A 27,431-nucleotide genomic window follows, 5' to 3' on the forward strand; every position below is an offset into this window, starting at 1 on the left:
ATATACGACTGATTGTTGTCCTATGGACAGAGTCTCCCACCTCAGCTGTAGATCTCTGCAGTTCATCCAGAGTGATCATGGGCCTCTTGGCTGCATCTCTGATCAGTCTTCTCCTTGTATGAGCTGAAAGTTTAGAGGGACGGCCAGGTCTTGGTAGATTTGCAGTGGTCTGATACTCCTTCCATTTCAATATTATCGCTTGCACAGTGCTCCTTGGAATGTTTAAAGCTTGGGAAATCTTTTTGTATCCAAATCCGGCTTTAAACTTCTTCACAACAGTATCTCGGACCTGCCTGGTGTGTTCCTTGTTCTTCATGATGCTCTCTGCGCTTTTAACGGACCTCTGAGACTATCACCGTGCAGGTGCATTTATACAGAGATTTGATTACACACAGGTGGATTGTATTTATCATCATTAGTCATTTAGGTCAACATTGGATCATTCAGAGATCCTCACTGAACTTCTGGAGAGAGTTTCCTGCACTGAAAGTAAAGGGGCTGAATAATTTTGCACGCCCAATTTTTCAGTTTTTGATTTGTTAAAAAAGTTTGAAATATCCAATAAATGTCGTTCCACTTCATGATTGTGTCCCACTTGTTGTTGATTCTTCACAAAAAAATACAGTTTTATATCTTTATGTTTGAAGCCTGAAATGTGGCAAAAGGTCGCAAAGTTCAAGGGGGCCGAATACTTTCGCAAGGCACTGTAAATGTGAGTCGACACTCTTATGTAGGTGTCATAACCAGTACATGCACACAGTGGCTTTCACAACCATAAGACCTTGTGGGGAAGAAAATAACACAGCATGCAAAGAAAAGAAAATCACAGGATACCCATGGCATCGGAAAACATGATATGCAAGGCAAAGGACGGTGCGTGAACCACCGTTTTCCTTCAGAATGCATGGCACACAGAGGGCACGGGCACACACTCACTGACCAGTGCAGGCAACTCCTCAATATTTGGTAAGGGGATCTCGAAGTGGTCTGGAAATATGACGAGCTTGGCCTCGTCTTCACAATCGTACTCATCTCCGTTAAAATCGCGGTTTAGTTCTAAATCTGCAAGAGAGGAAGCAGACATTGACATTCAGTTACCATAAAACAGTGAGTGGTGCCTTTCACGAAGCAAGTGTCTTGGCTAGATAGGATAAAAGTGACATGATAGGATCAAATAAATATGATATGAATAAATAAATATGAATATGGTAGGGGTTTCAGGGGATTAACAAATTACATGATATCAGAAATGCCTTAGAGGGTAACTGACATGTGGGTTATCCAATACAAAAATGGGGTGTGTACTTGCATTTCTTGAACATTTGAGCTTCCATGTTAGCTGGATTAATAAGATATACATCTAGTAAGTGATGCTAACCCAGACTAGGGTTAGATGTCACAGCTGCAGAGCTGTGGAGTTCAACTGACAATAGTATGAAGCAAAGTCCTCGTTTAAAAATGTCACAATATCATGTCAAGAATGTCATAGAATACTCAGGGGTGAAAGTAAGCGGGTACGCCGTACCGGTAAAATGTGAGCCTATCACAATATTTAAAACAAACATGGAAAGACATCTGCAGGCTATTATACCATCATTGTGGTATACGCTCCAAAAGCCAGTGCTGTTCGACGTGAACACAAAACATTTGCCAAGGCAGAGATGACTGGCCGGGACCGAGACGCCCACAGACAGATCAATCGATGTAGAATAAAATCGCTGAATGTCCTTACACGTTTTGGTGTTTGAATAGACGTCCCTTTCCGTTCATCAAATGGCGGGTACAAAGTGCACCGTTTTAGAATCGGTTATTATTTTGGAGTGGACAAACGTGGTGCACAGCACCTTATTTTTGAAGTGATTTATTTGACAATCAGACGGAGACATGCCTGGTTGTGGCCATCCCACAAAAGGTAATACATTTTTACAGTTAAATGACGTCTTCATTATTAGGCCCATAAAAAAAAATGTCACACATAGGAGGTCCCCGACCTTGTGGGGAACAAAAAGGTTCTGTCTGAGACATCCCAAATACTGTACATATGAGGTTTTGATTGGCCAGTTATGGGCTGATGAGTATTCTCGGATTAAAGTAGATTTAATTTAATTAAATCTACTTTCATCTGGGATAAATCTACTTTTACCCGAGAATACTCATCAGCGCATAACTGGCCAATCAAAACCTCACATGTACAGAATTTGGGACGTCTCAGACAGAACCTTTTGTGTCAAATAAATTATTATCTCCCACTGTTCCTATGATTTCCGAAACTGTAAAATAATGGATGAATTGTTCAGTCATGTAAGTAGTCAGGTTAATGTTACTGCATATACATAGACCCTAGTCTACCTTTCAACCCCACTCCTCTAGTAACAAGATGATGACTTGGCTGGGAGGGCTGATGGTCGACTGATTAGATCATCAGACTGGTATGGAAATGCCAAAGCACAATTTTGTTTCAGGGAGGGAGAATGCAGTTCACGTCAGGCTAGAGGGACCTTTGGATCCACGAGGCTCCAAAATGGGGTCAGGCCTGCAGAGTGAAAGACGACAATCGAGCATGTCCGATAATGGGAGCGTGACGCTTGGAGCCTAGCGCTTCAGCGTACGTAAACTACAGAGGCAAAGGCGTAAAGTGGCTGGTTATCCGGCTTCAGTGGATAGTGGGAGATAAGGGAATGGAGGGTAAGTGAATGTTGGTGGGGTGGTTAAACAGGGGAGGTAACTAGCAAACGTTGATGTTTAAACGACAGTCAGCTAGGGCAGGAGGAGCCAGCACCACCTGGCCCTCCCTTGCCCACGTCATTGTGGCCAGTGGCATAAGTGTGTCAGCTGGTAGGGTTGACAGGGTGCAGCAGCTGAGGACGGCTGAGCGACATGCAGGGGCAGCCCACTGTAAACTAACCCCCCTGCAGGAGGGGAGGAGGCCAGGTCGGGCATGTGGCACTTTGGATTTAGAACAGTTACTAACTGCATATACAAATAAATGAGCTAAATTTAGAGTTGCGCTGCAGTGAAGGACTGGGGGCCCGGGCCTCGACTTTGGACATGGGAAGATGTCCCTTTAGGCAAAATAGTGTGGGACCAGTGTAGGGCTACTGCCATATAACCAAATGAAAACAATAACAGCATGATACGATAACATATCCCCGAACAGTTGCACCCAGCCAGTGCGCAAAAACGACTGCAATACTTGCAGCAGATCAAGACTTTCTTGACTTTCTTATTATTATACTTTCTTATTATTGTTATAAGATTCAAGAGTATTCCGTCTCAAACTCGTTTTCAATTAAGTACACTGATATTTGAAACGCCACCAGGTTGCGATTAGAAAGGGGAAATGTAGAGTCTTGTCCTACTCTTCAGGAACGACTGGGTACAAACAGACTACTGAGAAAGAAATGTGACTGTACTGTAAATAAACCATCAGGAGATTGAGTTTAAGGGGAACTCCCCATGATGATAGACAAGTCGTTTTTAGGACATAACAAGTATCAGGCTTACCTAGGAATACTTTTCCGTTTCTTCTTCTGGAGATGGCACCCCCTGCGGCACCTGTAGCTTTCTGTTGGAAACACAAGTCAACAGGTAGAAATTATATTCATGGATCAAGATATAGGTCTTAATATCTCAAAGCAAGCCATGAATCATCCCCATCATTTTCAAAAAATGATTCATGACAAATAAGAATACCAAAACTGTTTTGGTAAATGTAATGTTGGTTTATCAACACTAATACAACAGTCTAGTGTTGGTTGACAAACTGTCAATCATAACAGTATCAACCATAGAAATCCACACGTGGATAAATCAATCAATATGAAACCAAGTGCTTTTTTTTTACAATCAATAGAGTAGTCAGTAGACTGTCAACATTTCAAGTCGCTAGCTAAGGCTACAATTGTTTCATTGTTAACGGACTGGGTCCTTCTGATCCAAATCGGGTTCAGGTGGATGCCCATCATTTGTGCAATAGGGCAGGGAGGCGGCCACATCGGACAGAAAGAATGCTGACACACTCTGGGACCAACTGGCCACACAGGAAAGCAGCAGACACAGGAGAAGGCGGAATGTGGCCAGCTGTTTCTGGACAGACCCAGGCATGGAAATAGAATCACTTGCAGGGGGGCTTATCTGGGGTCATTTAGAACCAAGAGGAAAACGGTAGCAGCTAAGGTTGTCCTTTACAACTGAACCTCCAATTTCTCCTACTGATTCTAAATAGAGACCGGCATTCTGACCTAGTTGATCTGTTGCTGTAAGATGGAGGAAAGAACTACATGGCTATATCCATTTGTCAGGAAACAGAAAAGTGAGTGATATTAAGTGACCATTTAAGTGATAGTAATATATACAGAATATATCAAATCAAATTGTATTGGTCACTTACACATGGTTAGCAGATGTTAATGTGAGTGTAGCAAAATGCTTGTGCTTCTAGTTCCGACCGTGCAGTAATATCTAACAAGTAATCTAATAATTTCACAACAACTACCTTTTACACACACACAAGTGTAAAGGAATGAATAAGAATATGTACATATAAATATATAGACGAGCGATGGCCGTGCGGCATAGGCAAGATGCAGCAGATGGTATAGAGTACAGTATATAAATATGAGATGAGTAATGTAGGGTATGTAAACATTATATAAAGTGCCATTGTTTAAAGTGACATATTTATTGCATCCTATTTTTAATTATTAAAGTGGCTAGAGATTTGAGTCAGTATGTTGGCAGCAGCCACTCCATGTTAGTGATGGCCGTTTAACAGTCTGATGGCCTTGAGCGGGTTGCTAGCAAATAAAATAAGCATTGCGTATTTTTTTTTATTTTGAAGGTTGTATCAGGATCTGATGTAGATCAATATGTTTGTAGTATCACAACAATAACGAATTGTAGAGTGCAGGCTTGAGGCTTCCTTCTCTCACCCCAACTACGCATTTCTAACTTATTACTACCACATAGCATTTCTCAGGGGGCAGTTTAAATCGATGAGGATTATCAGAGTGACAGTCTCAATGAAAATCAATGGAGGGAAGAACATGATCAAAAGGGTCAAAAATAAGGAAGAGGGATGGAATACACTTGCATGCAGAACTATGATAGGCTTACATACAATGATCCATCACTGACTAATCTGAAATCGCACCAGCAATGGTGAGGTTACAGTGTGCCTATCCGTGCAATTATTCACGTCAGAAGACGCGCACGAAGCAGACCACTGTATTGGTTGAACCTAAACAGATCTGAAGATAAGGGACTTCCAAATGAATATGTACATAGGACCAAAAAAAGTATCCGTTTAAAACAAAATGTCAAGTTCATAATCTCCAGGGTCACCACGACGTCAACATGTGAGGGTTTATATGTTTTGTCGTCAAAAAGAGGCACACCAGATGACGTCAGATTTTAACCAACGGTTAGTAAAGTACCAGATCATGTCAAAAGTGTCCTCATGTCAAAGGATGATGTCATTGAAAACGTGCCATTTTCACATGCGTTGATGTTAGAGCGGTGCTGGAGATGACGAAGTTGCCATTTTTGTAAATGTCTCTTTAAAATCCTCTAGAAAACTTACAAGCCAGCCTCTTATCAGTTCAATAGATATTTTCATTCAATATTTTTTTTGCCAAAACTGAACACAAACTGCATTGTAAGTGTAGACCAATATAGAATTAAGCACACTCCTTACCTCTTTGACATGGCGTTTGAGATGCATGTAAACGCTCTGTCCGGTTTTACGGTAATGTCTCTCCACATGTTCTCTGCCAAAGCCCAGGAATGTGTTCATACACACATACAAACCTCCCTCAGACTCCTGTGGACAAAAACAACATGTGGTGAATAACATGCAAAACACACGCAGTCTAGTGTTGTCAGCCAACAGATTGTTGGCTCAAAGTGGAGTAGAGATTGACTTTAAACTAATAGCACACAGCTCGGAGCCCCATGCATACCCCACATGACATGCCACCAAAAGGTCTCTTAACAATCCCCAAGTCAAGAACAGATTATGGGAGGAGTACAGTACTACATAGAGCTATGGCTACATGGAACTCTTCCACATCAGGTAACTGACGCAAGCAGTAGAATCAGATTTTAAAAACCATAAATATACACCTTATAGAACAGCAGGGACTGTGAAGAGACACATAGTAAGACACGTACTCTACACACGTACACATGGATTTTGTATTGTTGGAATGTGGTAGTTGTGTAGTGGCCTGAGTGTTATGAAATGTAATGTCATTGTCACATTCGTTGAATGGAGGAGACCAAGGCGCAGCGTGATGTGAATACATTATTCTATTTATTAACAAAGAAACACTAAACAAAACGAACGTGACGCTATATATAAACAAGTGCAGACACAGGCAACTAACCATAGACAATAACCCAGGAAATACCCAAGGAATATGGCTGCCTAAATATGGTTCCCAATCAGAGACAATGATAAACAGCTGCCTCTAATTGAGAACCAATCTAGGCAACCATAGACATACATAACACCTAGAGTAGTAAACACCCATAGACATACAAAACCCCTAGACAGGAACAAAAACACATACAGTGCCTTGCGAAAGTATTCGGCCCCCCTGAACTTTGCGACCTTTTGCCACATTTCAGGTTTCAAACATAAAGATATAAAACTGTATTTTTTTGTGAAGAATCAACAACAAGTGGGACACAATCATGAAGTGGAACGACATTTATTGGATATTTCAAACTTTTTTAACAAATCAAAAACTGAAAAATTGGGCGTGCAAAATTATTCAGCCCCTTTACTTTCAGTGCAGCAAACTCTCTCCAGAAGTTCAGTGAGGATCTCTGAATGATCCAATGTTGACCTAAATGACTAATGTTGATAAATACAATCCACCTGTGTGTAATCAAGTCTCCGTATATATGCACCTGCACTGTGATAGTCTCAGAGGTCTGTTAAAAGTGCAGAGAGCATCATGAAGAACAAGGAACACACCAGGCAGGTCCGAGATACATCACCCATGTCACACCCTGACCTAACCAACATAATAAAGAAAACAAAGAATACTAAGGTCAGGGCGTGACAGTCATGTAATTTTAGAAATAGTATAGAAATGCCTTATTAATGTTGCTGGAGCCCAGGAAGAGTAGCTGCTGCCTTGGCAGGAACTAATTGGGAGCCATAATAAATACAAATGAATACACACCCATTTGAGGTAGCACGTGTCAGGAGCATCTGAAATGCTTTAGATGTACAGTGGGGTCCGACATTATTGACACCCTCGATAAAGATCAGAAAAAAATGACTGTATAAAATAAATTATTCAAATACTGAGCTAATGTATATACAGTGTAAATACATTGTATTTTTTAAATTTTTATAAAATTGCTAATAACCTATTTTGGCTTTGTCATTATGGCTTAATGTGTGTAGATGGATTAAATAAAACATTTAATTTAAAGTAACAAAAAGCTGGAAAAAGTCAAGGGGTCTGAATACTATCCGAATGCACTGTATGCTCAAATTTTTTATATTATTTTACACTTAATCAAATCAACCTTTTATTGGTCACATACACATGGTTAGCATATGTTATTGCGAGTGTAGCGAAATGCTTGTGCTTCTAGTTCCACAACAACTACCTAATACACACTAATCTAAAAGGGGTGAAATAAGAATATATACATATAAATATATGGATGAGCAATGACTGAGCGGCAGAGGCGAGATGCAATAGATGTATAAAATTCAGTATATACATATGGGATGAGTAATACAACATGTAAATATTATTAAATTGGCATTAATAAAGTGACTAGTGATCCATTTGTTAGAGTGGCCAATGATTTCAAGACTGTATGTAGGCAGCAGCCTCACTGTGTTAGTGATGGCTGTTTAACAGTCTGATGGCCTTGAGATTGAAAAAATAGCTTCGGTCTCTCAGTCCCAGCTTTGATGCACCTGTACTGACCACGCCTTCTGGATGGTAGCGGAGTGAACAGACAGTGGCTCGGGTATTTGTTGTCCTTGATGATATTTTTGGCCTTCCTGTGACATCGGTTGCTGTAGGTGTCCTGGAGGGCAGGCAGTTTGCCCCCCCGGTGATGCGCTGTGCAGACCGCACCACCCTCTGGACAGCCCTGCGGTTGTGGGCGGTGCAGTTGCCGTACCAGGCGGTGATACAGTATGAAAGGATGCTCTCAATTGCGCATCTGTAAAAGTTTGAGAGGGTTTTAGGTGACAAGCCAAATTTCTTCATCCTCCTGAGGTTGAAGAGGCGCTGTTGCGCATTCAACAAACTGTCTGTGTGGGTGGACAATTTCAGTTTGTCTGTGATGTGTACGCCGAGGAACTTAACTTTCCACCTTGTCCACTGCTGTCCCGTTGATGTGGATAGGGTGATGCTCCCTCTGCTGTTTCCTGAAGGCCACGATCATCTCCTTTGTTTTGTTGACGTCGAGTGAGAGGGAGTTTTCCTGACACCACACACCAAGTGCCCTCACCTCCTCCCCATAGGCTGTCTCGTCGTTGCTGATCAGGCCTACTACTGTTGTGTTGTCGGCAAACTTGATGATCGAGTTGGAGGCGTGCATGGCCACGCAGTCATGGTGAATAGGGAGTACAGGAGGGGGCCCCAGTGTTGAGGATCATCAAAATGGAAATGTTCCTACCTTCATGACCTGGGGGCGGCCCTTCAGGAAGTCTAGGACCCAATCGCACAGGGCGGGGTTGAGACCCAGGGCCTCAATGATGAGCTTGGAGTGTACTATGGTGTTGAATGCTGAGCTGTGGTTAATGAACAGCATTCTTACATTGGTATTCCTCTTGTCCAGATGGGATAGGGCAGTGTGATGGCAATTGCATCGTCTGTGGACCTATTGGGGCAGTATGCAAATTGCTATGGGTCTAGGGTAACAGGTAAGGTGGAGGTAATATGATCCTTGACTAGTCTCTCAAAGCACTTCATGACAGAAGTGAGTGCTGTGGGTGATAGTCATTCAGTTCAGTTACCTTTGACTTCTTGGGTACAGGAACAATGGTGGCCATCTTGAAGCATGTGAGGACAGCAGACTGGGATAGGGAGAGATTGAACATATCCGGAAACATCAGCCAGCTGGTCTGAACATGCTCTGAGAACACGGCTAGGGATGCAGCTTTGCGAGGGTTAACACGTTAAATGTCTTACTCATGTCGGCCACGGAGAAGGAGAGCCCACAGTCCTGGTAGTGGGCCGTGTCGGTGGCACGGTGTTGTTCTCAAAGCGGGTAAAAAAGGTGTTTAGTTTGTCTGGAAGCAAGATGTCGGTGTCCGTGACGAGGCTGATTTTGTTTTTGTAGTCCGTGATTGTCTGTGGACTCTGCCACATACGTCTCGTGTCTGAGCCGCCGTTGAATTGCGACTCCACTTTGTCCCTATACTGACATTTCGCTTGTTTCATTGCCTTGCAGAGGGAATAACTACACTGTTTGTATTCAAACATATTTCCGGTCTTCTTTCCATGATTAAATGAGGCGGTTCGCACTTTCAGTTTTGTGCGAATGCCGCCATCTATCCACGGTTTCTGGTTAAATGCTCAGAGAAATAGATTTGGTTTAACAATAAAATTGTTTTTTCAATTAGGTAGGGGTCAAAGTTATTGACACCCCTTTTTTCAATACCTTTCAAAACCTCACCTTGCGAGGATAACGGCACTAAGCCAGATCCTTGATATCCTTAGTCTGTGCGTATGGGCTGCTCTCTTCAAATCATATCAACTTTATTTATATAGCCCTTCTTACATCAGCTGATATCTCAAAGTGCTGTACAGAAACCCAGCCTAAAACCAAAAACAGCAGGCAATGCAGGTGTAGAAGCACGGTGGCTAGGAAAAACTCCCTAGAAAGGCCAAAACCTAGGAAGAAACCTCTTCAATTTAAACCACAGGTTTTCAATGGATTTCAAGTCTGGAGACTGGCCAATGAACCATTTATTTGTGGGTTTTGATGTGTGCTTGGGGTTTTTGCCTTGCTGGAAGATCCACTTGTGGTCAAGTTACAGCCTCCTGGCAAAAACAACCAGGTTTTTGGATAAAATATCCTGGTACTGGGTAAAGTTTATGATGCCCTTGCCCCATAACATCAAAGATCCACCATATTTTACAGTAGGTATGGGGTTCTTGTCATTTCAATGCCAAACCCACTATTGGTGTTAGTGGCCAAAGAGCTCTATTGTCATGTCATCTGACCAAAGCACCGGTTCCAAGCCAAGTGCCAATGCCGTTTAGCAAACTCCAGGCGTTTACCTTTGTTGGATGAAATGAAAATAGACCTCTTTGGCCATGCACACCAGTGGTGGATTTGGTGTCAAAAGCTGAACACAATGAGCAGAAAAGAAGGTACTGAAAACACAGGTGTCAATCATTTTGACCCTTAACTTTTTGAGATTTTTTTTTTAACTTGTTAAACAAAATCTTTCTCTGAGAAATTGTATTTGTATAACATTTCCCATTTTCTGTGTATATAATATAGCTCAGTAGTTGTATCCTTTATTTTTGCTCACCTTTATAAAGGGTGTCAATCATTTAAGTGTCAATAATTTAAGACCCCACTGCCATAACAATGTCAATTCCAAATAGGTGGTTCAAAAATCTGAACATCAGATACCCAGGGGGCGGAGAACCAATAACATTGTGCCCCTGCCACTAGCATCTAACCTGCCTTGCATCACCCCAAACACACTAGAAAACAAAAATGGGTTCTTAAGGCGTGCTTACTTTGGGTCTCTAATGGTAACTCGCCAGATGGAATCCATTAATAAATTAGGTACAGGGCATACTCAGTACATGGACAATGCAATTCTCTCAATTTGTACTGATATTTTCTTATATTGATGTTGTTTCATCAAGGTGTAAAAACATTTGGGGTCAATGCACAAAGGATGTCAAATGTTCAAGGATATTGGAATTCCAGGATATTGGGATTTGTCAGCAAGGGTTGAGTCAATAAAATGTCAGGCAATTTATATATAGGCCTAAATCAAGTGTTTTTGCATTCAGGATGTTATTTTCTGAAATACGCCTAGAACATGGTTTCATGTTTGAAACAGTGTAACTCCAGTGTGGCTTTGCAGACCGTGCAAATAGTTCAACTTTATTTAACTAGGCAAGTCAGTTAAGAACAAATTCTTATTTTCAATAATAGCCTAGGAACAGTTCACTGGTTAACTGCCTTGTTCAGGGACAGAATGACACATTTTTACCTTGTCAGCTCAGGGATTCGTTCTTGCAACTTTTCGGTTACTTACCCAATGCTCTAACCACTAGGATACCTGGCAGCCCTAACTAACTGCCTACCACCAGCAAAATTCCTTGCTCAACTGACACGCAACTTCAATGCAGAGCCCTATAAGTATGTGGACACACACTTGTCGAACATCTCAATCCACAATCATGGGCATTAATATGGGGTTGGTCCCACCTTTGCTGCTATAATAGTCTACACTCTTCTGGGAAGGCTTTCCACTAGATGTTGGAACATTATTGTGGGGACTTGCTTCCATTCAGCCACAAGAACATTAGTGAGGTCAAGCACTGATGTTGGGTGATTAGGCCTGGCTCGCAGTCAGCATTCCAATTCATCCCAAAGGTGTTTAATGGGGTTGAGGTCAGGGCTCTGTGCAGGCCAGTCATTGTTCTTCCACACCGATCTCGACAAACCATTTCTGTACGGACCCTGTTCTGTGCACAGGGGCATTGTCATGCTGGAACAGTAAATGAACCTTCCCCAAACTGTTGCCACAAAGTTGGAAGCACCGAATCATCTACAATGTCATTGTACGCTGCAGAATTAAGATTTCCCTTCACTGGAACTAAGAGGCCTAGCCCTAACCATGAAAAAGAGCCCCAGACTATTATTCCTCCAACACCAAACTTTACAGTTGGCACTATGCATTGGGGCAAGTAGCGTTCTCCTGGTTTCCACCAAACCCAGATTCATCCGTCAGACTGCCAGATGGTGAAGCGTGATTCATCACTGCAGAGAACACATTGCCACTGTTCCAGAGTCCAGTGGCTGCCACTTGGCATTGCGCATGGTGATCTTAGGCTTGTGTGCGGCTGCTCGGCCAGGCAAACCCATTTCATGAAGCTCCCGACGAACAGTTCTTGTGCTGACGTTGTGTCCCTAGGCAGTTTGGAACTCGGTAGTGAGTGTTGCAACCGAGGACAGACCATTTTTACGCGCTTCAGCACTTGGTGGTCCTGTTCTGTGAGCCTGTGTGGCCTAGCACTTTGCGGCTGAGCTATTGTTGCACCTAGATGTTTCCACTTCACAATAGCAGCACTTACAGTTGACCGGGTCAGCTCTAGCAGGGCAGAAATTTAACGAACTGACTTGTTGGAAAGGTGGCATCCTATGATGTTGCCACGTTGTCAGCAACGGTTGTGGCTGAAATAGCCGAATCCACTCATTTGAAGGGGTATCCACATATTAATTTTCAAAATGCCGGTTCACCAACATGTTATTTGGCTTTGGGCCAAACCATCAGTTTCTGGGACTAATAATGGTTAGAATGTGTTGGCATTCTAGAAATTGTCAGGGAGGTACTCAGATCCAGTCTCGTTACAGAGAAGAAACTAACTTCTGTGGGCGTGGCATAGTGTTTGGCAGGAGCAAGGAGTTTGGGTAGCAGGGCAACAAATAACCCTCCATACTAACCTATATCTGTACTTGGGAGTATAGACCCTCATAAAACTCTCTGCGACATACCTTAAAGTAGCTCGACACACAAGCTTCAAGCCGAGGGATAAAAATAACCAACCCAAGTCTCCAGTCTGACATGATGAACTCCAGACAGATGAGTCACTTTCAAAATGGCAATTCTCATTAATAAAATGTTTGGTAGCAAAAAACGTTAAATAATTAGTCCAAAAAGCCAAACACTTGGGAGCCACAAGCTTCAGCGTTAAAGCCTGTAATAACGTGTGTGTTTCAGTTAATCGGTCTTGTGAAGTAAGTACCCCAAGATGGCTCTATTATTCCTTTTACGTCCGACTAATGTATTAAGCCAGCAACACACTTGTGTCCCCCATGGGCCGACTCGTACGTAAAACGTCCTCCATTCAAGGCCGTAAAGGGGTCAGTTGCCGTAACTCGATTGAATGGCTTGTCGGTGTAACAAAAATAAAAAAGTAAGATATGTGTACCATCTTAATAAAACTATTATACACCACCATTTTACGATTTTCGGCCAGCTTCCAGATGTTGCACATCGCATTAGTGTTGTTTAGTGGTTAGAGCGTTGGGCCAGTAACCGAAAGGTTGCTGAATCGAATCCCTGAGCTCACACGGTAAAAATCTGTCATTCTGCCCCTGAGCAAGGCAGTTAATTGACTGTTCCACGGGGGCCTAAGACATGGATGTCGATTATGGCAGCCCCCCGCACCCTCTCTCATTCAGTTGAAATGCATTGTTGTACAAATGACTAGGTATCCCCCTTACCCCTGGCTTAATGTGCACCACAACCTCATGAAGTAGCATTAGCAACCCTAGCAAGGTGGTAGAAAATTCTTTCCCCCGTTTTTTATGTATTTGATGCCATTCCACTTATACCGATCCAGCAATTACCTACAAGCCCGTCCTCCCCAAATATGGTGTCACCAACCTCCTGTGGAGCCGGTCCATGGGGGACCCAAATGTATTACAAGCTACACTGACTGCTCCACACCTAGAGGTAAGACATCAGGAAGAACTGCCCTCAAGAGGTTTTGGCGCTCCTCAATGAAGTGGCAGATGACAAGACACTCAGATTGAAATAAATGGATGGACCACCATTTCTAAGAACTCCTATTTTCTCAAACACAAAACCGTGAGCAATAACTCCCATATCAATATAACGCTATTCTAGTGATTTTACGTGTGTGAATTTGAAATAGCGCCTTTTCAACAAAGGAAATCCCCTTCCACTGGATGTAAACATAATTATTTATTTTTCAAGTTCAAGAGAACGGTGGTCATAGAACTCCCAGGTCCAGACACAAAACAGCGCAACGTTTGCTAATTCACGTGTGTTAGCGCAGTTTACAAGACAGCCTGGAACACACAAACACACCATAATATTGGGAGACTTACGGGCGAATCGTAGGAAAAGGCACATTCACTCTTGAAAACCCTGTCTCCTGTTCTGGGAACTCTGATGGTGGGCATATAAGGGACCAGCAGCTCTCCTAGATCTGCAGCCATCCTGCCATTCCTACTTCTCGCACTACAATGCTACGGGAGTCATTAGAGCAGGCTGTCAAGAGGAGAGATCCTATTTTTAAATCATTCGGTCTCGACATTCTTCCAGCGACTAGGGATATGACGCTGAAAACATAACGGGGGAACTCATTAAAAAAAAACACCAAAAAGGTCTTGACAGGTGCGAGGGCTACCAAATTGCGTGTGTAATAAAGAATGGTATCGCTCAATTTACCATGAAGCGCACTGAACGGTGTAACTCGAGCGGTCACACCCACCCAATTGATTAAACCACACACAAATGGCTACACCACCAATGTTTTCTCTGACTATTCTCTTTTCAAATGTTAATAGGCTACACATTCCACCTCTTGACTTTTGTGCCGCAGGCTACATGCCACATAAATTCGGGCAATTAAAAGAGTTACTATTTTTGCCCACATACTTTAAGGGGGGCAAACAGTTTAAATCAAATCAAATCAAATTTTATTTGTCACATACACATGGTTAGCAGATGTTAATGCGAGTGTAGCGAAATGCTTGTGCTTCTAATAAGCAAAGAGAAACAACAGTCCATCATTAATTTAAAGACATGAACATCAGTCAATACAGAGTTGCAATTCTTCAAGTGCAGTTGCAAAAACCACAAAGTGCAATGATGAAACTGCCTCATGTAGACCACCACAGGAAAGGAAGACCCAGAGTTACCTCTGCTGCAATTGCTAAGTTATTTTGAGTTACCTGCCTCAGAAATTGCAGCCCAAATAAATGCTTCACAGAATTCAAGTAACAGACACATCAACTGTTCAGAGGAGGCTGGGTGAATCAGGCCTTCGTGTTCGAATTGTTGCAAAGAAACCACTACTAAAGGACACCAATAAGATGAGATTTGCTTGGGCCAAGAAACACGAGCAATGGACATTAGACCGGTGGAAATCTGTCCTTTGGTCTGATGAGTCCAAATTTGAGATGTTTGGTTCCAACCGCCGTGTCTTATGCCATCCCATCTGGTTTGCGCTTAGTGGGACTATCATTTGTTTTTCAATAGGACAATGACCAAACACACCTCCAGGCTGTGTAAAGGCTATTTGACCAAGGAGAGTGATGAGTGCTGCATCAGATGACCTGGCCTCCTCAATCTCCTCAAATCAAATCAAATCAAATTTTATTTGTCACATACACATGGTTATCAGATGTTAATGCGAGTGTAGCGAAATGCTTGTGCTTCTAGTTCCGACAATGCAGTAATAACGAGCAAGTAATCTAACTAACAATTCCAAAAAAAACTACTGTCTTATACACAGTGTAAGGGGATAAAGAATATGTACATAAGGATATATGAATGAGTGATGGTACAGAGCAGCATAGGCAAGATACAGTAGATGATATCGAGTACAGTATATACATATGAGATAAGTATGTAAACCAAGTGGCATAGTTAAAGTGGCTAGTGATACATGTATTACATAAGGATGCAGTCGATGATATAGAGTACAGTATCAACGTATGCATATGAGATGAACAATGTAGGGTAAGTAACATTATATAAGGTAGCATTGTTTAAAGTGGCTAGTGATATATTTACATCATTTCCCATCAATTCCCATGATTAAAGTGGCTGGAGTAGAGTCAGTGTCATTGACAGTGTGTTGGCAGTAGCCACTCAATGTTAGTGGTGGCTGTTTAACAGTCTGATGGCCTTGAGATAGAAGCTGTTTTTCAGTCTCTCGGTCCCAGCTTTGATGCACCTGTACTGACCTCGCCTTCTGGATGACAGCGGGGTGAACAGGCAGTGGCTCGGGTGGTTGATGTCCTTGATGATCTTTATGGCCTTCCTGTAGCATCGGGTGGTGTAGGTGTCCTGGAGGGCAGGTAGTTTGCCCCCGGTGATGCGTTGTGCAGACCTCACTACCCTCTGGAGAGCCTTACGGTTGAGGGCGGTGCAGTTGCCATACCAGGCGGTGATACAGCCCGCCAGGATGCTCTCGATTGTGCATCTGTAGAAGTTTGTGAGTGCTTTTGGTGACAAGCCGAATTTCTTCAGCCTCCTGAGGTTGAAGAGGCGCTGCTGCGCCTTCCTCACGATGCTGTCTGTGTGAGTGGACCAATTCACTTTGTCTGTGATGTGTATGCCGAGGAACTTAAAACTTGCTACCCTCTCCACTACTGTTCCATCGATGTGGATGGGGGTGTTCCCTCTGCTGTTTCCTGAAGTCCACAATCATCTCCTTAGTTTTGTTGACGTTGAGTGTGAGGTTATTTTGCTGACACCACACTCCGAGGGCCCTCACCTCCTCCCTGTAGGCCGTCTCGTCGTTGTTGGTAATCAAGCCTACCACTGTTGTGTCGTCCGCAAACTTGATGATTGAGTTGGAGGCGTGCATGGCCACGCAGTCGTGGGTGAACAGGGAGTACAGGAGGGGCTCAGAACGCACCCTTGTGGGGCCCCAGTGTTGAGGATCAGCGGGGAGGAGATGTTGTTGCCTACCCTCACCACCTGGGGGCGGCCCGTCAGGAAGTCCAGTACCCAGTTGCACAGGGCGGGGTCGAGACCCAGGGTCTCGAGCTTGATGACGAGCTTGGAGGGTACTATGGTGTTGAATGCCGAGCTGTAGTCGATGAACAGCATTCTCACATAGGTATTCCTCTTGTCCAGATGGGTTAGGGCAGTGTGCAGTGTGGTTGAGATTGCATCGTCTGTGGACCTATTTGGGCGGTAAGCAAATTGGAGTGGGTCAAGGGTGTCAGGTAGGGTGGAGGTGATATGGTCCTTGACTAGTCTCTCAAAGCACTTCATGATGACGGATGTGAGTGCTACGGGGCGGTAGTCGTTTAGCTCAGTTACCTTAGCTTTCTTGGGAACAGGAACAATGGTGGCCCTCTTGAAGCATGTGGGAACAGCAGACTGGTATAGGGATTGGTTGAATATGTCCGTAAACACACCGGCCAGCTGGTCTGCGCATGCTCTGAGGGCGCGGCTGGGGATGCCGTCTGGGCCTGCAGCCTTGCGAGGGTTAACACGTTTAAATGTCTTACTCACTTCGGCTGCAGTGAAGGAGAGACCGCATGATTCCGTTGCAGGCCGTGTCAGTGGCACTGTATTGTCCTCAAAGCGGGCAAAAAGTTATTTAGTCTGCCTGGGAGCAAGACATCCTGGTCCGTGACTGGGCTGGGTTTCTTCCTGTAGTCCGTGATTGACTGTAGACCCTGCCACATACCTCTTGTGTCTGAGCCGTTGAATTGAGATTCTACTTTGTCTCTGTACTGGCGCTTAGCTTGTTTGATAGCCTTGCGGAGGGAATAGCTGCACTGTTTGTATTCAGTCATGTTACCAGACACCTTGCCCTGATTAAAAGCAGTGGTTCGTGCCTTCAGTTTCACACGAATGCTGCCATCAATCCACGGTTTCTGGTTAGGGAATGTTTTAATCGTTGCTGTGGGAACGACATCTTCAACGCACGTTCTAATGAACTCGCACACCGTATCAGCGTATTCGTCAATGTTGTTGTCTGACGCAATACGAAACATCTCCCAGTCCACGTGATGGAAGCAGTCTTGGAGTGTGGAGTCAGCTTGGTCGGACCAGCGTTGGACAGACCTCAGCGTGGGAGCTTCTTGTTTTAGTTTCTGTCTGTAGGCAGGGATCAACAAAATGGAGTCGTGGTCAGCTTTTCCGAAAGGGGGGCGGGGCAGGGCCTTATATGCGTTGCGGAAGTTAGAGTAACAATGATCCAGGGTCTTTCCACCCCTGGTTGCGCAATCGATATGCTGATAAAATTTAGGGAGTCTTGTTTTCAGATTAGCCTTGTTAAAATCCCCAGCTACCCCAGTTTATTTGACCACACTGACACACTGACTTTTCAGAGTTGCTACTAAGTACATAAGCGCCGAAATAAAGTTGTTACATACATTTGAGAGGATGAATCTGTTGTTAATTTTTGTACCACAATTCTGCATCATATCAATATGTGTACACACACTTTTACCCTAGTCTGTTTCCTTTCATTTAATTTGACCAAAACTTCTGTAATCAGTCCAAGTATGCACCTCAATAGTCCCAAGTGGCTTCACTCATCTGCATTGATATGAAAATGGACAAGTAAAGCAAATATACTGAGTATCGATCATTAGGATGTTGCTTTCACTCAGACTGTTTCCATGACAGTAAAGAATGAAGGAGGGAGCAATGTCATCACAGCACTGCCATCTAGTGGACATTCATGGGTTATGACAAAGACACTACTCTTAGGTTTGACAATAGAATTAAAGGAATCACAGCAAAAGTAACAGCAACGGCTGCTACTTTTTTTTCTTTTTTTTTACTGCTGTCGGGAACGTTGTAATTACATCATAACATTGCTGCCAAATGGGAGAAATAGAAAGTCGTGCACCACTGCAAGAGAATGGGTCGTTCAGTACGTGCCATTGTAAAACATTTAGCCAAATGAACGTGCCCCTGATAAACAACACTGTAATTGTGAAGCCCATTAGGATACAATATTAGATGTCTAAAGATGGAAAACAGCATTTCAATGTATACAGATACTTTATTTTAGTAATGAAGAAAATAATATACAAACTGTGATCCTGATCGCCAGTGGTGTAAAGTACTTAAGTAAAAATACTTTAATGTAGTACTTAAGTCGTTTTTGGGGGTATCTGTACTTTACTTTATTATTTATATTTTGGACATTTACTTTTACTTCACTAAATTCCTAAAGAAAATGCTGTACTTTTAACTCCATACATTTTCCCTGCTACCCAAAAGTACTAGTTACAATTTAATAATTAGCAGGACATGAAAATTGTCCAATTCACACACTTATCAAGAGAACATCCCTGGTCATTCCTACAGCCTCTGATCTGGTGGACTCACTAAACACAGATGCTTCATTTGTAAATTATGTCTTAGTGTTGGAGTGTGCCCCTGGCTATCCATAAATTTAGAAAATTGTGCCGTCTGGTTTGCTTAATATAAGGAATTTGAAATGATTCACTTTTGATACTTAAGTATATATTAGCAATTATATTTACTTTTCATACTTAAGTATATTTAAAACCACACACCTTTAGACTTTTACTCATGTAGTATTACTCAAGTAGTGACTTTCACTTTTACTTGAGTCATTTTCTATTAAGGTATCTTTACTTTTACTCAAGTATGACAATTGAGTACTTTTTTCACCACTGCTGATCGCTGACAGTTTACACTGGGTGGTGGGACCGTTTGATTTAATGTTGTAGTCGACCAGATTCTTGTCCAGTGTCTCAATCTGGAACCAGGGTTCATCTCCCTTCGTTCTCATCTGCTTACACACCTCTAACTGTTGCAGTCTGCAGATACAAAAACATAGGATTTGTTGGCAAATTAATGTGTACAGATTAAAGATTTATATTGTCAACATTGTCTGTTTTCTTTTATATTTTCCTGCTGTTTTGCTCACACAAACAAAAAAGGAATGCAAGTTACGTTTTTATTTGTCATATGTACAGGATACCCACAGTATACACCGTCCAATCAAATGCATACATGCAGATTCCTTCTCAACAATGCAACAATAAAAAATAATAAAACATAAGGCACTGTTTCAAGTAGATGTCCTGGATGGGTGGCAGCATGGTCTCAGTGATGTACTGGGCCTTCTTTAACACCCGCTGGAGGGCCTTGCAATCATGGACGGAGCAATTCCAGTACCAGGCTGTGATGCAACCGATCAGGATGCTCTCGATGGTGCAGCGGTAATATTTGGAAAGGACTCGGGGTGGCATGCCGAATTTCTTCATCCACCTTAGAAATTAGAGACGCTGTTGTGGCCTCTTAACAAGAGTTGTGGTGTTATTGGTCCAAGTTAAGTCCTCTGTGATGTGGATGCACAGGAACTTAAAACTGATGACTCCCTACTGCATTACCATTGATGTGAATCGGGGCATGTTTCTGTCCTATGCTTCCTGAAGTCAACAATCAACTCCTTTTTTTTGTTGCTGACGTTGAGGGAGAGGTTGTTGTCCTGGCACCACAATGCCAGTTCACGTACCTCCTCCCTATAGACTGGCTTGTCATTGTTGGCACTATGTTCACTGTGTGACAGTCACCTTATCTCGCCCTTCTCAGACTCAATCTGAATCAGGGCCATCATTTTCTCATAGTCTTTCACTGGGGAGTCATAGAAGGTCCGTGAGATCCACCTGGTGATAGGATGCTGCAAATATAGGGACAACAATAGGACTCAAAAGCTACTTTGCCCAAGTCTGATTGTAAGCAATCTCCAGAGGATCGCCTATGTGAGTAACTCTGTTTATAGATGATTTCCATTTAATTTTCTGATAAAATGTTTAGTCACTTTTTCCAAAAAAGACATGGACTGTGATAAGAGGAAACAACTGCGACAAAGGGCTCGAAGTACCTTGTAATACTCTCAATGCTCAGGCTCATACCCTTCAGGAATCTCAGCCAGTTCAGCCTCACCTTAAAAAACAGAATAATATATTCAGTTTAATTCCTCATTTACCATGTTTTTCCATAAACGTTCATAAAAAAGTGGCCGTGCTTGTATTGGAGTGCTGTCATTGTAATCCATGTCACATATAAACATTGGAATGTTTCTGTACATCAATGGAAACATCTACACATACTTACCGACAAACACATTCACAGATGTCACAAAGACTGCAACTGGGATTCCAGTAAGCAGGATATAGAATTTCTAGAAAGAAAAGTGTGTGTGGGGGGGGGGTGAATAAGATAGTGAACTCTGTGGTTCAGTGCTGGGGACAGTTGTCTGTAAACCAAACAATAGTTTATATTTTGCAGTAGGCTAGTTCTAGTCTGAATAACTAGCTACTTACTAATAATTGCAGAAACCTCCTGTCATAGAAGCTAGTGGGCTTGATGACAAGCATCGGCTTCCCATGGCTTCCCCAGAGTACTGCCACTGCAAAGCAAAGTTCAGGGATGTTAGGCATTGCAACACATTATTTAGGTGGGAATCACCATATTGTTGCACCAAATAAGGTACAGGTAACTGCCAAAATAAAGGAGACACCGACATAATGTGTCTTAATGGGGTGTTGGGCAACCACGAGCCAGAATAAATCAAAATCAAATCAAATCAAATCAAATTTGATTTGTCACATACACATGGTTAGCAGATGTTAATGCGAGTGTAGCGAAATGCTTGTGCTTCTAGTTCCGACAATGCAGTAATAATCCAACAAGTAATCTAACTAACAATTAAAAAAAAAAAAAAACTACTGTCTTATACACAGTGTAAGGGGATAAAGAATATGTACATAAAGATATATGAATGAGTGATGGTACAGAGCAGCATAGGCAAGACACAGTAGATGGTATCGAGTACAGTATATACATATGAGATGAGTATGTAAACAAAGTGGCATAGTTAAAGTGGCTAGTGATACATGTATTACATAAGGATGCAGTAGATGATATAGAGTACAGTATATACGTATACATATGAGATGAATAATGTAGGGTATGTAAACATTATATTAGGTAGCATTGTTTAAAGTGGCTAGTGATATATTTTACATAATTTCCCATCAATTCCCATTATTAAAGTGGCTGGAGTTGAGTCAGTGTGTTGGCAGCAGCCACTCAATGTTAGTGGTGGCTGTTTAACAGTCTGATGGCCTTGAGATAGAAGCTGTTTTTCAGTCTCTCGGTCCCAGCTTTGATGCACCTGTACTGACCTCGCCTTCTGGATGATAGCGGGGTGAACAGGCAGTGGCTCGGGTGGTTGTTGTCCTTGATGATCTTTATGGCCTTCCTGTAATATCGGGTGGTGTAGGTGTCCTGGAGGGCAGGTAGTTTGCCCCCGGTGATGCGTTGTGCAGACCTCACTACCCTCTGGAGAGCCTTACGGTTGTGGGCGGAGCAGTTGCCGTACCAGGCGGTGATACAGCCCGACAGCTCTCGATTGTGCATCTGTAGAAGTTTGTGAGTGCTTTTGGTGACAAGCTGAATTTCTTCAGCCTCCTGAGGTTGAAGAGGCGCTGCTGCGCCTTCTTCACGATGCTGTCTGTGTGAGTGGACCAATTCAGTTTGTCTGTGATGTGTATGCCGAGGAACTTAAAACGTACTACCCTCTCCACTACTGTTCCATCGATGTGGATAGGGGGGTGTTCCCTCTGCTGTTTCCTGAAGTCCACAATCATCTCCTTAGTTTTGTTGACGTTGAGTGTGAGGTTATTTTCCTGACACCACACTCCGAGGACCCTCACCTCCTCCCTGTAGGCCGTCTCGTCGTTGTTGGTAATCAAGCCTACCACTGTTGTGTCGTCCGCAAACTTGATGATTGAGTTGGAGGCGTGCGTGGCCACGCAGTCGTGGGTGAACAGGGAGTACAGGAGAGGGCTCAGAATGCACCCTTGTGGGGCCCCAGTGTTGAGGATCAGCGGGGTGGAGATGTTGTTGCCTACCCTCAACACCTGGGGGCGGCCCGTCAGGAAGTCCAGTACCCAGTTGCACAGGGCGGGGTCGAGACCCAGGGTCTCGAGCTTGATGACGAGCTTGGAGGGTACTATGGTGTTGAATGCCGAGCTGTAGTCGATGAACAGCATTCTCACATAGGTATTCCTCTTGTCCAGATGGGTTAGGGCAGTGTGGTTGAGATTGCATTGTCTGTGGACCTATTTGGGCGGTAAGCAAATTGGAGTGGGTCTAGGGTGTCAGGTAGGGTGGAGGTGATATGGTCCTTGACTAGTCTCTCAAAGCACTTCATGATGACGGAAGTGAGTGCTACGGGGCGGTAGTCGTTTAGCTCAGTTACCTTAGCTTTCTTGGGAACAGGAACAATGGTGGCCCTCTTGAAGCATGTGGGAACAGCAGACTGGTATAGGGATTGATTGAATATGTCCGTGAACACACCGGCCAGCTGGTCTGCGCATGCTCTGAGGGCGCGGCTGGGGATGCCGTCTGGGCCTGCAGCCTTGCGAGGGTTAACACGTTTAAATGTTTTACTCACCTCGGCTGCAGTGAAGGAGAGTCCGCATGTTTTCGTTGCAGGCCGTGTCAGTGGCACTGTATTGTCCTCAAAGCGGGCAAAAAAGTTATTTAGTCTGCTTGGGAGCAAGACATCCTGGTCCGTGACTGGGCTGGTTTCTTCTTGTAGTCCGTGATTGACTGTAGACCCTGCCACATACCTCTTGTGTCTGAGCCGTTGAATTGAGATTCTACTTTGTCTCTATACTGACGCTTAGCTTGTTTGATAGCCTTGCGGAGGGAATAGCTGCACTGTTTGTATTCGGTCATGTTACCAGTCACCTTGCCCTGATTAAAAGCAGTGGTTCGCACTTTCAGTTTCATGCGAATGCTGCCATCAATCCACGGTTTCTGGTTAGGGAATGTTTTAATCGTTGCTATGGGAACAACATTTTCAACGCACGTTCTAATGAACTCGCACACCGAATCAGCGTATTCGTCAATGTTGTTATCTGACGCAATACGAAACATATCCCAGTCCACGTGATGGAAGCAGTCTTGGAGTGTGGAATCAGCTTGGTCGGACCAGCGTTGGACAGACCTCAGCGTGGGAGCTTCTTGTTTTAGCTTCTGTCTGTAAGGCAGGTATCAGCAAAATGGAGTCGTGGTCAGCTTCAATGTACCTTGGCATAGATTCTACAATGTCTGGAACTCTATTGGAGCAAAGCGACACCATTCTTCCACGAGATGTTCCATAATTTGGTGTTTTGTTGATGGTGGTGGAAAATGCTGTCTCAGGCGCCGCTTCAGAATCTCCCATAAGTGTTCAACTGGGTTGAGATCTGGTGACAGAGGCCATGGCATATAGTAGACATTGTTTTCTAGTGTCACAAGAGAAAAGATCATTTGCCCTTATTAAACTCACCAAATCATTTTCCATCAATGGATGTTGATTTAACTTGTTTGACTGCTATAATTTAGCAAAACGGCACAAGGGAGTATGGTATATGGCCAATATACCACAGCTAAGGGCTGTTCTTAAGCATGAAGCAACACGTGACTGGATAGAGTCGTTAACCATGGTATCTTGGCCTTATACCTCAAACCATTGGGGGGGCTTATTGCTATTATAAACTGGTTACCAACATAATTAGAGCAGTAGAAAGTATTTTTTGGTCATACCCGTGGTATATGGTCTGATATACTATGGCTTTCAGCCAATCAGCATTCAGGGCTCGAACCACGTTTATAATTGTAAATAAATCCCCTTTGCACATGTGCATAGCTATAGATACATTCGACCGGAGAGTTTGAGTGATGAAAGTTGGACAGCGGATTCTGACATCTCTGAGCAAGAAACACTTGGACGAACATAAAAAACTAATGTTAGGCAATTTTCTGGCAATTGTGCTGTTATTATATATCCGTTGTTAAGACTGCAAACCGTTATAAATGGCCCATTTGCAAGATTGACTTGTCATTTCAATAGGCATAGGCTACAGACAAAAATCTGGGTTTATGATTGTAATTCAACTTCGCCATGGTTTTCTTCGATAAAGACAGGTAGTCTATAGGTCTACATCTCATTTCAGATAGTCTAGTAGCCTAGACAAGATGTGGTAAGATGTAAACTGAACAATTTTGTTCAAATTTACAGACACATTTATTCAATATAAATAGCGAGGCGATTTCGAGGTAAGAAGTGCTTGTTTTTCCCAATAGCCTGCTGGAATAGGCTACTGAAGATGGGGTCATCATTTCAATCACTGAATAAAATATTAATTATATGTACAGTGCCTTGCAAAAGTATTCGGCCCCCTTGAACTTTGCGACCTTTTGCCACATTTCAGGCTTCAAACAAAGATATAAAACTGTATTTTTTTGTGAAGAATCAACAACAAGTGGGACACAATCATGAAGTGGAACGACATTTATTGGATATTTCAAACTTTTTTAACAAATCAAAAACTGAAAAATTGGGCGTGCAAAATTATTCAGCCCCCTTAAGTTAATACTTTGTAGCGCCACCTTTTGCTGCGATTACAGCTGTAAGTCGCTTGAGGTATGTCTCTATCAGTTTTGCACATCGAGAGACATTTTTTCCCATTCCTCCTTGCAAAACAGCTCGAGCTCAGTGAGGTTGGATGGAGAGCATTTGTGAACAGCAGTTTTCAGTTCTTTCCACAGATTCTCAATTGGATTCAGGTCTGGACTTTGACTTGGCCATTCTAACACCTGGATATGTTTATTTTTGAACCATTCCATTGTAGATTTGGCTTTATGTTTTGGATCATTGTCTTGTTGGAAGACAAATCTCCATCCCAGTCTCAGGTCTTTTGCAGACTCCATCAGGTTTTCTTCCAGAATGGTCCTGTATTTGGCTCCATCCATCTTCCCATCAATTTTAACCATCTTCCCTGTCCCTGCTGAAGAAAAGCAGGCCCAAACCATGATGCTGCCACCACCATGTTTGACAGTGGGGATGGTGTGTTCAGGGTGATGAGCTGTGTTGCTTTTACGCCAAACATAACGTTTTGCATTGTTGCCAAAAAGTTCAATTTTGGTTTCATCTGACCAGAGCACCTTCTTCCACATGTTTGGTGTGTCTCCCAGGTGGCTTGTGGCAAACTTTAAACGACACTTTTTATGGATATCTTTAAGAAATGGCTTTCTTCTTGCCACTCTTCCATAAAGGCCAGATTTGTGCAATATACGACTGATTGTTGTCCTATGGACAGAGTCTCCCACCTCAGCTGTAGATCTCTGCAGTTCATCCAGAGTGATCATGGGCCTCTTGGCTGCATCTCTGATCAGTCTTCTCCTTGTATGAGCTGAAAGTTTAGAGGGACGGCCAGGTCTTGGTAGATTTGCAGTGGTCTGATACTCCTTCCATTTCAATATTATCGCTTGCACAGTGCTCCTTGGGATGTTTAAAGCTTGGGAAATCTTTTTGTATCCAAATCCAGCTTTAAACTTCTTCACAACAGTATCTCGGACCTGCCTGGTGTGTTCCTTGTTCTTCATGATGCTCTCTGTGCTTTTAACGGACCTCTGAGACTATCACAGTGCAGGTGCATTTATATGGAGACTTGATTACACACAGGTGGATTGTATTTATTAGTCATTTAGGTCAACATTGGATCATTCAGAGATCCTCACTGAACTTCTGGAGAGAGTTTGCTGCACTGAAAGTAAAGGGGCTGAATAATTTTGCACGCCCAATTTTTCCGTTTTTGATTTGTTAAAAAAGTTTGAAATATCGTTCCACTTCATGATTGTGTCCTACTTGTTGTTGATTCTTCACAAAAAAATACAGTTTTATATCTTTATGTTTGAAGCCTGAAATGTGGCAAAAGGTCGCAAAGTTCAAGGGGGCCGAATACTTTCGCAAGGCACTGTATATAAAACTGAATATGCTTGACAACAACAGCCAGTGATTATTACCTGTAGCTTAATCTGACTACTGTTACAGTCAACCTAATGAGTTCTAACAACTGATCGGCAATTGCGATAGAGCTTTGATAACTTCCAATTTAATTAACTAAACATGCCCATTAATAATGTCATTATAACATAAGCCTACATGTTACGGTTTTCTTCCGTCGAAGGAGAGTCGGACCAAAATGCAGCGTGGTTAATTCGATACATCTTTAATGAAGATAAACCACGAACAATACAACAACAATAAACGTAAAAACCCAAACAGCCTAAACTGGTGCAAACTAACACAGAGACAGGAACAATCACCCACCAAACACTCAAAGAATATGGGTGCCTAAATATGGTTCCCAATCAGAGACAACGAGAATCACCTGCCTCTGATTGAGAACCGCCTCAGGCAACCATAGACTATGCTAGAAAACCCCACTAAGCCACAATCCCAAAACCTACGAAAAACCCCCATACATAAACACAACACAAAATAAACCCATGTCACACCCTGGCCTGACCAAATAAAGAAAGAAAACACAAAATACTAAGACCAGGGTGTGACACTACAACAACAATAAACTGATGTTATATGGTATTTATACAATTGGTTTGCCTGCTCCAGGTAGGCTACAGGGATATCAACATTTCAACATATTTATTGTATTAAATGGTAGCCTACAATGGCATATAAATGACAAGTCCATCTCGGAAATAGGCCATTTATAACAGTTTTTAGTCTTAACACCTGGCATATAATAACAGCACAGTTGCCAGAAAATTGCTTAACATTAGTTTTTTATGTTCATCCAAGTGTTTCTTGCTCAGAGATTTCGAGATCCTCTGGCCAACTTTCATC

General features: G+C 42.9%; 1 protein-coding gene across 3 annotated transcripts in view; it reads right to left on the reverse strand.

The window, feature by feature from the left end:
* Window positions 1-14,407, reverse strand: part of LOC112250612 (ubiquitin carboxyl-terminal hydrolase 13) — a 60,536-nt gene extending 46,129 nt beyond the window's left edge. For 2 of the 3 annotated variants that reach the window (XM_024420905.2, XM_024420904.2), the window contains exons 1-4: window positions 14,095-14,406; window positions 5,696-5,821; window positions 3,505-3,565; window positions 941-1,062 (exon numbers count right to left, since the gene is read on the reverse strand). In XM_024420905.2, the coding sequence (XP_024276673.2) occupies window positions 941-1,062; window positions 3,505-3,565; window positions 5,696-5,821; window positions 14,095-14,205 (420 nt within the window). In that variant the 5' untranslated portion in view covers window positions 14,206-14,406. Of the gene's footprint in view, window positions 1-940; window positions 1,063-3,504; window positions 3,566-5,695; window positions 5,822-14,094 lie in introns of all 3 variants that reach the window. The other variant, XM_024420906.2, reaches the window with a different exon arrangement.
* Between the last annotated feature and the right edge of the window lie 13,024 nt (window positions 14,408-27,431).

Source organism: Oncorhynchus tshawytscha, linkage group LG05 (assembly GCF_018296145.1).
Source record: "Oncorhynchus tshawytscha isolate Ot180627B linkage group LG05, Otsh_v2.0, whole genome shotgun sequence".
NCBI classification, from domain to species: Eukaryota; Metazoa; Chordata; class Actinopteri; order Salmoniformes; family Salmonidae; genus Oncorhynchus; species Oncorhynchus tshawytscha.